At 41.3% G+C, this 13,916-nt stretch overlaps 1 protein-coding gene across 1 annotated transcript in view; it reads right to left on the bottom strand.

Moving 5' to 3' along the window:
* Positions 1-1,124: 1,124 nt before the first annotated feature.
* LOC143962351 (vomeronasal type-2 receptor 1-like) overlaps positions 1,125-13,916 on the bottom strand; it is a 34,240-nt gene continuing 21,448 nt past the window's right edge. The window contains exons 2-4 of the mRNA XM_077471647.1: positions 12,981-13,189; positions 8,310-8,601; positions 1,125-1,973 (exon numbers count right to left, since the gene is read on the bottom strand). Of these exons, the coding sequence (XP_077327773.1) occupies positions 1,125-1,973; positions 8,310-8,601; positions 12,981-13,189 (1,350 nt within the window). The remainder of the gene's footprint in view (positions 1,974-8,309; positions 8,602-12,980; positions 13,190-13,916) is intronic.

The following is a 13,916-nucleotide window of genomic DNA, read 5'->3' as shown; positions in this document are numbered from 1 at the left end:
TCCAAGTGTCCATGAGCTGTCATGTCTCAATTGGTTGTCCTGTAACACATGATAAACGTGTCACGAAAGGTTAAAGTTCTTGTATACATTAAACACGTAAGTCCGCCGGGGCGAACGACGGAAAAAGGCGTTCGAACCCGCGGACGGCGAAAGTCGGAAATTCGCCGCGAAACGACCGCCGGGCGAAACGTTCGTCCATCACTAGTCATTAACCAATGTGGCAAGGTTTCCAGTGTTGAATCATACCTCCCCCGGATGTCTTTCCATTGTAATAGGACCTATCTGCTTTTTAGTCTCAATTCCTTGGTGTACTCTTTATCATGTATATGTGGAAAAAGGTGACACAAGGTGACCAAGGTGACACAAACACAATGTCCACAATCTTGCACAGTCTGGCTGTCACATTCTGTGAGAGTTTCCCGCTCCACACCCAAAACACATTGCCTTTGTATTCTGCTGTGGGTGCCAATGTAAGGCTAATGGTACCCCAAATGCAGATAGTAAATGCAGTGTGATTGCAGGCACCAAATTACATGCTACTGTAGTACCATGCGCTTTGGTGCAGTAGTGCATACACTACTTTCTTTGCATTGTGAATGGTCTGCTAAATTGCACAGGAACAGGCAGAAATCACACAAGAATATGAGCTGGTATTTGATCAAAATTGCCTGTCTGTGGTGGTGCCAGCATATTACAGTCAGTCAAGGGCAGGGATACAAAGGGTTATTTGTATTTATTAAACTATATAGACAGAGAAACAATAAATGATAATCCTCCTAAAGAAGATGCATCTACATAGCATGAGGTTTTTTTTTTAATCTGGTGCAATCGTACCATTGTTTTGTTATTAACCCATACAATGCCAGCATGGTTTAGACTCATGGTGTTCCCATCTGTGGAGCTGGAGTCATATCTTCCTACTATAACTTGCTCCAAAGACCAAGTAGAACTTATCTGCCAGTTCACAATATCATAAAAGGCAGGAGGATCCCCATTGTCATCAAAAAATATGTTCGTCTTGTCTTTAGTCTGAAACCTTGTTCTTTTAATATAATGGAGAAGCTGCAAAAGAACATTAGGAAGATAGGAATTTAAAGCAAAAAAAAAAAAAAACATATAATTAATCAACTTTGTGAAAAATGCAAGTAACATACTTGCCAAGGGTCAAATGACAAAATGTTTGCACATCCATTATGAAACGGGCCTTTTCCTGGCTGGCAGTGAAGTAGACTCTCTAAGGCCCATGCAAATGCATAAACTGCAGTGTAGACATTGAAGGTTATTCCAAAATCAACTTTCAGCTTTGACTTCCCGAGAGTTTCTTCTCCAGTGCAGTCATGTGCTGTTGTGTTACTTGTCCTGTCATCCGAACTAAGGTTGTTAGTCCATTTGCAAGAAAAAATTTCCTCCCAAAGCTCTATTATAAAAGAATTATTTGGAGCTTTTGATGGGTGTAAGCTGTAAATATACTGCGCAAATCCTGGCAACTGTCCTCCACGGACAGCAAACCCAAGAGTGCCCACCAAGACATGCTGATACTTTTCTTTAGAAAGAATATTAGAGGTTGACCATGCTTCACTGGCTATCCAGATTCTATCAGTCACATTCTGTCTTGCTAACTCTTCTACAACTGGTAATAAGTCTGGGTTGGAGGACAACACTACCACAACTTTGGCTGTTGACTCCTTGATAACTTTGACAATGTGCGGAGCATTCCTGTTGGCCTGGCCGGTCATAATTGTTTCTATGAAAGCTACACATGCACCGGCATTGATTAATTCCTGCTTGATCACTTGGAGACTTAGTTGACCATAGTCATTATCATTTGCTAGAAAGCCAACCCATGACCAACCAAAATATAGAATTAAGTTAGCAAGACCTCGGGACTGAAATACATCACTAGGTATGGTACGAAAGAAAGAAGGAAATATTTTTCTGTTGCTGAGAGTTGGGCTGGTTAAGAAGTAGCTTATCTGTGGATTAAAAAAATGACAGGAATCATATTAGACATATTGGATAAACAAGGAAACTTTCATCTGTGGTGATTTGTTTCTACTTACTGCTCATATGTACAGTATCTCACAAAAGTGAGTACGCCCCTCACATTTTTGTAAATATTTTTATTATATCTTTTAATGTGACAACACTGAAGAACTGGCACATAACGACCCCAAGCACACCTCCAAGACGACCACTGATGGACTGGCCAAGCATGTCTTTATACCTAAACCATATTGAGAATCTGTGGGGCAAACGGAACATGAAGGAGCGCAAGGTCTCTAACATCCACCAGATCCTTGATGTTGTCATGGAGGAGTGGAAAACTTGTAAAGCTCTGGTGAACTCCATGCCCAAGAGGGTTAAGGCAGTGCTGGAAAATAAAGGTGGTCACACAAAATATTGACACTTTGGGCCCAATTTGGACATTTTCACTTAGGGGTGTACTCACTTTTGTTGCCAGTAGTTTAAACATTATTGGCTGTGTGTTGAGTTATTTTGAGGGGGCAGCAAATTTACACTGTTATATAAGCTGTACACTCACTACTTTACATTGTAGCAAAGTGTCGTTTCTTCAGTGTTGTCACATGAAAAGGTATAATAAAATATTTACAAAAATGTGAGGTGTGTACTCACTTTTGTAAGATACTGTATGTATAGGATGTAATGTACGTTAAAGAGGATCATGTTTCTTGAATACCCAGTAAAAAGTATTAACCATTTTCAGACCGGCGATTCGGCACTGCGTCGCTTTAACTGACAATTGCGTGGTCGTGCGATGTGGCTCCCAAACAAAATTGACGTCCTTTTTTTCCCACAAATAGAGATTTCTTTTGGTGGTATTTGATCATTCCTGCATTTTTTTTTTGTGCTATAAACAAAAATAGAGCGACAATTTAAAAAAAAAAACGCATTATTTTTTACTTTTTGTTATAATAAATATCCCCCCAAAAAATATAAAAAAACATTTTTTTCCCTCAGTTTAGGTCGATACATATTCTTCTACATATTTTTGGTAAAAAAATCGCAATAAGCGATTATTGATTCGTTTGCACAAAAGTTATAGCATTTACAAAATAGGGGATAGTTTTATGGCATTTTTATTAATAATTTTTTTTTTTACCAGTAATGGCGGCGATCAGCGATTTTTATTGTGACTGTGACATTATGGCATACACATCGGACATTTTTGTCAGATTTTTGGGACCATTGTTATTTATACAGCAATCAGTGCTATACAAATGCATTGATTCCTGTGTAAATGTCACTGGCAGTGAAGGGGTTAACCAGGGGGTGGCAGTGTAGGAGTTAAGTGTTCCTGGGGCGCTTTACTATCTGTAGGGGGCTGGGTTTTGTGTTAGTGAACACTGATCTCTGCTCCAATCACATGGAGCAGAGATCAGCGTCAATTGTTGCTAGGCAGAACGGGAGATGCTAATCGTCCATGAGACAATCGTGGCGATTGAGTCCACGGGACTACCGGACTCATGGGGGTCCCGACCTGCACGCGAGTACACTGCCGCCGGCGCGCACGTGATGGCAGGGCAGCATATAAAAATGGACGTGTATGCCAATATGCTTGCCCGTGCCATTCTGCTGACATACATCGGCATGCGCCAGTCAGGAACTGGTTAAACATCATCTTAGTCATCTTATATTTGGCCCCCAGTGAGCTCACCTAGGCAAGCCACATAATAAAATGCGATGAAAAAGAGAAAGTATACTAGTAAATTCTGTCTTACTAAAGATATGAGCTATCTGTTTTCTGACCTATGAAAATATTTATCTCTCAGGTATGTAGTACACTCATCCATGTGGGCACAAACCACCACTATTGAATGTTTCCCACATATCTTCAATAAGACAATATTTACTATTATAATTTTTAATTTTCTTGTTCATCTCATTTTTATATGTGGCTAACAGATGGGAGGAGAGGCACGTGTACCCCCATCTCTTCATACCGGATGGTGTTGGTGAGTAGACCTTACTTATCCTCTAAGTAGCCTGGAGCCTTTACATTGAATGTAAGAGGATATACTCTAATAACCCCCATATTGTCTATATGTTTATATCAAGAGAAGTTTCACCAATTAACTTGGTAGGTGCAAATATTATCACATAGAGATAGGACTTTGGTTCCCATATGTTGGCAATGATTTCACTCTATAGGGATACCTGTTATGGTCATTTACATACCTTTTATGATTTATATTAAAGGTTACTTTTTAGATAAATTACCTTTTGGCACGTAGGGAAGCGCACCCTCGTCTAGTTCTATTTCATCCATTTTCTTATAATACCTGTAGGACATGTGCAGCCCCCCCCCCCCCCCCCCCCCAGGTGAATGGCCAAAAGACTCAGTTAGCAAACCCTACATCCTGCTTTGTTGTTAGGACGTCAAAACAATTATTTTTCACTCTTGCTATTTAAGGTGAGCATCCGATGGTTTTCCTATACTAGTAACAAGATGGGATGTGAGGGTTGGTAATTGTGAATTTTCTTTGGCTAGGCTTCTGAGGGGTCCAAATTGTCTACAGGTATTATTACAAAAAGAATTCACATTTTACAAAGCTGCACAGCTTTTTAATATCTGCTAGGGCCCTTTGACAGCATAGGCTATTTTATACAAAGAGGGAATTAGCCTTTAACCACTTAAGGACCGCCGCATGCCAATGTACGTCATCACAATGGCATGTACAGGCACAAGCACGTACATGTACGTGCTTGCCTTCCAGCGGGTGGGGGGTCCGATCGGACCCCCTCCCGCTGGATGCGGTGGTCCGTTTCGCTGCAGGAGCGATCCGGGATGAGGGGATGGCCGTTGGTTTCTGGCCATCCCCTCTCGATCGCTCCTGGCGAATGAGAAGCTTCCTCCCACTGTGTATAGTAAACACAGGCAGGGAGGAAGTGATGTCATTCTCCTCGGGGCGGTCTTATTGACCGGACTACGAGGAGAAGACAGAGTAAGTGTGCACCAACACTACACTAACACATAGGCACACACAGGCACACAACCCCCCCGATCCCCCCCGCCCCCCCCCCCCCAGTCACAGTGTCACTGATTGCAGTGATCATTTATTTACTGATCACTGCATTCAGTGTCAGTTGTGACAGTAAAAACTGTCAGGGCAGTTAGTGTTAGGTCCCGGGTAGCCCCCTACCACCCCCAATAAAGGTTTAACCCCCTGATTGCCCCTAGAGTTTTTCACCCCCTTTTGCCAGTGTCACTAAGCGATAATTTTTCTGATCGCTGCATTAGTGTCGCTAGTGTTGCTAGGTAGCTAGTTATTTTTTTAGGTTCACCACCAGGTTTTTATAGCGCTAGGTACCCCGATATACTACCCAATAATGGTTTTAACCCCCTGATTGCCCCTAGTTAACCCTTTCACCCCCTTTTGCCAGTGTCACTAAGCGATAATTTTTCTGATCGCTGCATTAGTGTCGCTAGTGTCGCTAGGTAGCTAGTTATTTTTTTAGATTCACCACCAGGTTTTTATAGCGCTAGGTACCCCGATATACTACCCAATAATGGTTTTAACCCCCTGATTGCTCCTAGTTAACCCTTTCACCCCCTTTTGCCAGTGTCACTAAGCGATCGTTTTTCTGATCGTTGCATTAGTGTCGCTAGGTAGCTAGTTATTTTTTTAGGTTCACCACCAGGTTTTTATAGCGCTAGGTACCCCGATATACTACCTAATAATGGTTTTAACCCCCTGATTGCCCCTAGTTAACTCTTTCACCCCCTTTTGCCAGTGTCACTAAGCGATCATTTTTCTGATCGCTGCATTAGTGTCACTAGTGTCGCTAGGTAGCTAGTTATTTATTTAGGTTCACCGCCAGGTTTTTATAGCGCTAGGTACCCCCATATACTACCCAATAATGGTTTTAACCCCCTGATTGCCCCTAGTTAACCCTTTCACCAGCGATCACAGTATAAGTGTCACTGGTGACACTGGTGACACTGGTTAGCCAGTTAGTTATTTAGGTTTCCCGTCAGGTTTTTATATAGCGCCAGGGACCCCCATATACTACCTAATAAAAATTTGAACCCCCTGATTGCTCCTAGTTAACCCTTTCACCAGTGATCACCGTATAAGTGTTACGGGTGACTCTGGTTAGTTTGCTTTTTATAGCATCAGGGCACCCACCATTTATTACCCAATAAAGGTTTAACCCCCTGATCACCCGGCGGGTGATATCAATTAGGTTCTAGGGTCAGGGTCTGCATCGCCCCAGGCAGCGCTAGGTTAGTGCCAGTACCGCTAACACCCACGTGCAAAGCATAAACCTCCCATAGTGGTATAGAATCTGAACAGATCAATATCTGATCTGATCAGATCTATACTAGCGTCCCCAGCAGTTTAGGGTTCCAAAAAAACGCATTGTTAGCGGGATCAGCCCAGATACCTGCTAGCACCTGCGTTTTGCCCCTCCGCCCAGCCCACCCAAGTGCAGTATCGATCGATCGCTGTCACTTACAAAACACTAAACACATAACTGCAGCGTTCGCAGAGTCAGGCCTGATCCCTGCGATCGCTAACAGTTTTTTTTGGTAGCGTTTTATATTTAAATCCGGAAGGCAGTGCTTGGTTTTCGGGGTCCCGTACATGGCTAGGCTTCCAAAAAGTCCCACACATGTGGTATCCCCGTACTCGGGAGAAGCAGCAGAATTTATTTTGGGGTGTAATTTGACTTATGCCCATAGCATGTGTGAGCAATGTATCATTTAGTGACAACTTTGTGCAAAAAAAAAAATTGTAATATTCCTGCAACTTGTGGCAAAATATAAAATATTTCATGGACTAAACATGCCTCTCAGTAAATAGCTTGGGGTGTCTACTTTCCAAAATGGGGTCATTTGGGGGGGTTTTGTGCTATTTTGGCATTTTATGGCCTTCGAAACTGTGATAGGTAGTGAGGAGTGAAATCAAAAATTTGCACCCTTAGAAACCCTGAAGGCAGTGATTGGTATCCGGGGTGCCGTACGCGGCTAGGCTCCCAAAAAGTCCCACATATGTGGTATCCCCGTACTCAGGAGAAGCAGCAGAATATATTTTGGGGTGCAATTTCACATATAACCATGGCATGTGTGAGCAATATATCATTTAGTGACAACTTTTTGTAAACTTTTTTTTTTGTGTCATTATTCAATCACTTGGTACAAAAAAAAAATATTCCATGGACTAAACATGCCCCTCAGCAATTTCCTTGGGGTGTCTACTTTTCAAAATGGGGTCATTTGGGGGGTTTTGTGTTATTTTGGCATTTTATGGCCTTCGAAACTGTGATAGGTAGTGAGGAGTGAAATAAAAAATTTGCACCCTTAGAAATCCTGAAGGCAGTGATTGGATTTCGGGGTGCCGTACGCAGCTAGACTCCCAAAAAGTCCCACATATGTGGTATCCCCGTACTCAGGAGAAGCAGCAGAATATATTTTGGGGTGCAATTCCACATATAACTATGGTATGTGTGAGCAATATATCATTTAGTGACAACTTTTTGTAAACTTTTTTTTTTTTGTGTCATTATTCAATCACTTGGGACAAAAAAAAAATATTCAATGGGCTCAACATGCCCCTCAGCAATTTCCTTGGGGTGTCTACTTTCCAAAATGGGGTCATTTGGGGGGGGGGGGGGGTTTGTACTGCCCTGCCATTTTAGCACCTCAAGGAATGAGATAGACAGTCGTAAATTAAAAGCTGTGTAAATGCCAGAAAATGTACTCTAGTTTGTAGACGCTATAACTTTTGCGCAAACCAATAAATATACGCTTATTGACATTTTTTTTACTAAAGACATGTGGCTGAATACATTTTGCCCTAAATGTATGACTAAAATTGAGTTTATTCGATTTTTCTTATAACAAAAAGTAGAAAATATATTTTTTTCTCAAAATTTTCGGTCTTTTTCCATTTATATCGCAAAAAATAAAAATCGCAGAGGCAATCAAATACCATCAAAAGAAAGCTCTATTTGTGGGAAGAAAAGGACGCAAATTTTGTTTGGGTACAACATTGCATGACCGCGCAATTACCAGTTAAAGCAGTGCAGTGCGAAATTGTAAAAAGACCTGTGGTCCTTAGGCTGAAAATTGGTCCGGGGCTGAAGTGGTTAAACAAAAACACACATTAAAGTGTATCCAATGGTAAAGCTTTTTTTAGTCAGGGAAAGAATGACGAGAGATTCGAATTTGTATTATCTTGTTATTGCTCTCTATGTTACCGTTTGAAAGATTTTCTCTTTCTATATGTCCTGGTAGCCATTGTGCCTGGGATTTGAAAGTTTTAAAAAAAAGTATTATTTTTTACCTGTGGATATCTATAAAGACCCAAAATATGTGCCATTTGAATGGAACGTGTAGAACCAGAGTCACCAACGATACCAGCAAAAGTGACTGTTGGTTCACAACGATAATTTGGAATAATTTCTTTTCTGCCAGATAACATCCACAAAGTTCCTTCCATTGCCCGTCTGAGTACAGTACAAGTATCGAAGATCTGGTAGCCCAGAGTGATATTGGGAAGAAGGTCTGGATTCTTGTTGATCTCCTCTATGGCATAAATCATGGCTTGCATTCTCTGGTATTGATCACGTTCAAGGCTAGTAATTGAAAAACAAATGATGCTCTTTATATATTTCATAAAGCATGCAACAAAAAGGGTTAGTTAGTCAATGTTCAGCTTCCTCTAATCCAGTGTTTCTCAATTCCAGTCCTCAATGCGCACCAACAGGTCATGTTTTCAGGCTTTCCATTATTTTGCACAGGTGATTTGATCAGTTTCAGTGCCTTATGCCCCATACACACGATCGGAAATTCCGGCAGCAAAATTCAGATGAGAGCTTTTGGTTGGAAAATGCAATCGTATGTATGCTCCATCGGACTTTTGCTGGCGGAATTTCGGCCAGCATTAGATTGCGAGCATGTTCTCAATTTTTTGGTTGGAAAAAGTTCAGATCGGAAATTCCAATTGTCTGTACAAGTTTTGACGTGCAAAATTCCTACGCATGCTTGGAAACAATTTGACGTATGCTCGGAAGCATTGAACTTCATTTTCTCTGCTCATCGTAGTGTTGTATGACATTGCGTTCTTGACAGTCGAAAGTACAGAGAACTTTTGTGTGACAATGTGTATTCAAGCCAAGCTTGAGCGGAATTCCATTGGAAAAAACATCCAAACCATACAAAGTTTTTCCCGACAGAAAATCCACTCGTGTGTACGGGGCATAAGTAATTACCACAGCTATTTCACCTGTGGAAAATCCTAAAAACATGACCTGTTGGTACGCCTTGAGGTCTGGGGTTGAGAAACACTGCTCTAACCTATGCACATCCATGATTTCAATGTACCATTTCTGAACATGTGACTATCATATATAACACATGGGACACTGGGAGTTTTTGCTAATAGATTACTTATTTTATAGGATGCATAGAATTTTATGTGCTTAGGAAAATAGGTTCTTCCAATCCTTGAACGAGATGCACTTACAGTATCTCACAAAAGTGAGTACACCCCTCACATTTTTGTAAATATTTTATTCTATCTTTTCAAGTGACAAGACAGAAGAAATTACACTTTTCTACAATGTAAAGTAGTGAGTGTACAGCTTATATATCAGTGTAAATTTGCTGTCCCCTCAAAATATCTCAACACCCAGCCATTAATGTCTAAATCGCTCTCAACAAAAGAGAATTCCCCCCTAAGTGAAAATGTTACCAGGTCTCAGGTGTGAATGGCGAGCACGTGTGTTAAATTTGGTGTTATCGCTCTCACTCTCTCATACTGGTCACCGGAAGTTCAACATGGCACCTCATGGCAAAGAACTCTCTGAGGATCTGAAAAAAAGAAATGTTGCTATACATAAAGATGGCCTACGCTATAAGAAGATTTCCAAGACCCTGAAACCGAGCTGCATCATGGCTAAGACCATATTGCAGTTTAACGAGACAGGTTCCACTCAGGCCTCGCCATGGTCGACCAAAAAAGTTAAGTGCACATGCTCAGCGTCATATCCAGAGGTTGTCTTTGGGAAATAGACGTTTAAGTGCTGCCAGCATTGTTGCAGATGTTGAAGAGGTGGAGGGTCAGCCTGTCAGTGCTCAGACCATACGATGGACACACTGCATCAAACTGGTCTGCATGGCTGTCGTCCCAGATAGAAGACTCTTCAAAAGATGATGCACAAGAAAGCCTACAAACAGTTTGCTGAAGACAAGCAGACTAAGGACATGGATTGCTGGAACCATGTCCTGTGGTCTGATAAGACCAAGATAGACTTATTTGGTTCAGATGGTGTCAAGCGTGTGTGGCGGCATCCAGGCGAGGAGTACAAAGACAAGTGTGTCTTGCCTACAGTCAAGCATGTTGGTGGGAGTGTCATGGTCTGGGGCTGCATGAGTGCTGCCGGCACTGGCGAGCTACAGTTCATTGAGGGAACCATGAATGCCATCATGTACTGTGACATACTGAAGCAGAGCATGATCCACTCCCTGCAAATACTGGACCACAGGGCAGTATTCCAACATGATAACAACCCCAAACACACCTCCAAGATGACCACTGCCTTGCTAAATAAGCTGAGGGTAAAGGTGATGGAACCGCCAAGCATGTCTGCAGACCTAAACCCTACTGAGCAAATGGAAGGTGGAGGAGTGCAAGCTCTCTAACATCCATCAGCTCTGCGATGTCGTCATGGAGGAGTGGAAGAGGACTCCAGTGGCAACCTGTGAAGCTCTGGTGAACTCCATGCCCAAGAGGGTTAAAGCAGTGCTGGAAAACAATTGGTGGCCACACAAAATATTGAAACTTTGTGCCCAATTTAGACATTTTCCTTTAGGGGTGTACTCACTTTGGCTGTGTGTTGAGTTATTTTGAGGGGAAAGCAAATTTACACGGTTATACAAGCTATACACTAACTACTTTACATTGTAGCAACGTGTAATTTCTTCATTATTGTCACATGAAAAGATATAATAAAATACAGTGCCTTGCAAAAGTATTCACCCCCTTAGCTGTTTACCTATTTTGTTACATTACAGCCTTTAGTTCAATGTTTTTTTAATCTGAATGGATCAGAATACAATAGTCTAAGTTGGTGAAGTAAAATTAGAAAAAAATATATATAAAACTATTTTTCAGAAATAAAAAACTAATAATGGACATGTGCATATGTATTCAACCCATTTCCAATGAAGCCCATAAAAAGATCTGGTGCAACCAATTCCTTTCAGAAGTCACATAATTAGTGAAATGATGTCCACTTGTGTGCAATATAGGTGCCACATGATCTGTCATTACATATACACACCTTTTTGAAAGGGCCCAGAGGCTACAACACCTAAGCAAGAGGCATCACTAACCAAACACTGCTATGAAGACCAAGAAACTCTCCAAACAAGTAAGTGACAACGTTGTTGAGAAGTACAAGTCAGGGTTAGGTTATAAAAAAATATCCAAATCTTTGATGATCCCTAGGAGCACCATCAAATCTATCATAACCAAATGGAAAGAACATGGCACAAAAGCAAACCTGCCAAGAGACGGCTGCACACCAAAAGACGGGCAAGGAGGGCATTAATCAGAGAGGCAGCACAGAAACCTAAGGTAACCCTGGAGGAGCTGCAGAGTTCCACAGAAGAGACTAGAGTATCTGTATATAGGACGGCAATAAGCTGTACGTGCCATAGAGTTGGGCTTCATGGCAGAGTTGCCAGAAGAAAGCCATTACTTTCAGTAAAAAACAAAATGGCACATTTTGAGTTTGCGAAAAGGCATGTAGGAGACTCCCATAATGTATGGAGGAAGGTTCTCTGGTCTGAAGACTCCGATGAGACTAAATTTGAACTTTTTGGCCATCAAAGAAAACACTATGTCTGGCACAAACCCAACACATAACATCACCCAAAGAACACCATCCATCATGCTGTGGGGATGTTTTTCAGCAGTCGGGACTGGGAAACTGGTCAGAGTTGAGGGAAAGATGGATGATGCTAAATACAGGGATACAGGGATACAGAGCAAAACCTGTACCACTCTGTGTGTGATTTGTGTCTAGGATGGAGGTTCACCTTCCAGCAGGACAATGACTCTAAACACACTGCAAAAGCAACACTTGAGTGGTTTAAGGGGAAACATGTAAATGTGATGGAATGGCCTAGTCAAAGCCCAGACCTCAATCCAATAGAAAATCTGTGGTCAGACTTAAAGATTGCTGTTCACAAGGGCAAACCATCCAACTTGAAGGAGCTGGAGCAGTTTTGCAAGAAGGAATGGGCAAAAAGTCCAGTGGTAAGATGTGGCAAGCTCATAGAGACGTGAAGCTGTGATAGCCACAAAAGGTGGCTCTACAAAGTATTGACTTTAGGGGGTGAATAGTTATGCACATTGCCTTTTTCTGTTATTTTGTCCTATTTGTTGTTTGATTCACAATAAAAAAAAAAACCAAAAAAACCTTCAAAGTTGTGAGCATGTTCTGTAAATTTAATGATGCAAATCCTCAAATAAGCCATGTTAATTCCAGGTTGTGAGGCAACAAAACACAAAAATGCCAAGAGGGTGAATACTTTTGCAAGGCACTGTATTTACAAAAATGTGAGGGTAGATACTGTACATAATAAATGTTTTACAGTGACTAATTGTTTTCAAAGGGTAGTTCACCGTTAAAATAAAATTTACAGCACAGTCAAGTATCCCCAGTAGGTTAAAAATCATGGTGCAGTAAAGATTAACTTTGTTTAGATTACATACCTATAGGCCAAGATGATGCTGTTAAAGTGCTGCACTCAATATGCCAACACATTTGGAAAACTCAACAATGGCCACAGGACAGGAAGAGGTCTGTTTACATTCCGATACCAAAGAAGGGCAGCGCCAAAGAATGTTCAAACTACCGTAGGATCGCACTTATCTCACACGCTAGCAAGGTTATGCTGAAAATTCTACAAGCCAGGCTTTAGCGGCATATCAACCGAGAGCTACCACAAGTACAAGCTGGATTTCCCAGAGGAACTATAGATCAAATTGCCAACATTTACTGGATCATGGAGAAAGCAAAGGAGTTTCAGAATAATGTCTACTTCTGCATTATTGACTACAGTAAAGCCTTCTATTGTGTGGATCGCAACAAAATGTGACAAATACTGGAAGAAATATGAATACCATACTACCTCAACTGTCTTCTGGAAAACCTGTAAGCAAGTCAAGAAGCAATAGTTAGAACAGGACATGGAACAACTGACTGGTATAAAATTGAGATAGGAGTGCAGCAAGGATGTATATTGTCACCCTACTTAATTTATATGCAGAGTGCATGTGAAATGCCAGGATCGACGAATCACAAATCCGAATTAAGATCGTCGGGAGAAATAGTAAGCAATCTGAGATAATCAGATGATACCACACTAATGGCAGAAAGTGAAGAAGAACTAAAGAGTCTCTTAACAGAGGTGGAAGAGGAGAGCACAAAAGCTTTCCTGAAATTGAACATAAAGAAAATTAAGATCATGGCAAAAGGTCACATCCCTCCTTGGCATATAGATGGAGAAGAAATGGAAATAGTGACAGATTTTTATCTTCCTATAAGATTATGACAGATGGTGACTGTAGCCATGAAATCAAGAGATACTTGGAGGGAGGAAAGCAATGGAAAACCTAGACAACATAATAAAAAGCAGAGACATCACCCTACCGACAAAGTCCCTTATTGTCAAAGCAATGGTATTCCCAGTAGCAACCTATGGCTGTGAAAGCAGGAGAATGGATTCTTTTGAACTATGGTGTTGAAGAAGACTGCTGAAAATCCCTTGAATGACAATAAGATCAAACCAGTCAATCTTGAAGGAAATCAACCCTGACTATTCACTGGAAGGGCAGATCCTGAAGCTGAAACTTAAATACTTTGGCCACCTAATGCAA

The sequence above is a fragment of the Lithobates pipiens genome, unplaced genomic scaffold (assembly GCF_037356315.1).
Source record: "Lithobates pipiens isolate NorthernLeopardFrog02 unplaced genomic scaffold, aLitPip1_a1.2 Scaffold_8, whole genome shotgun sequence".
NCBI lineage: Eukaryota > Metazoa > Chordata > Amphibia > Anura > Ranidae > Lithobates > Lithobates pipiens.
This window is presented reverse-complemented; position numbering and strand designations above follow the sequence as displayed.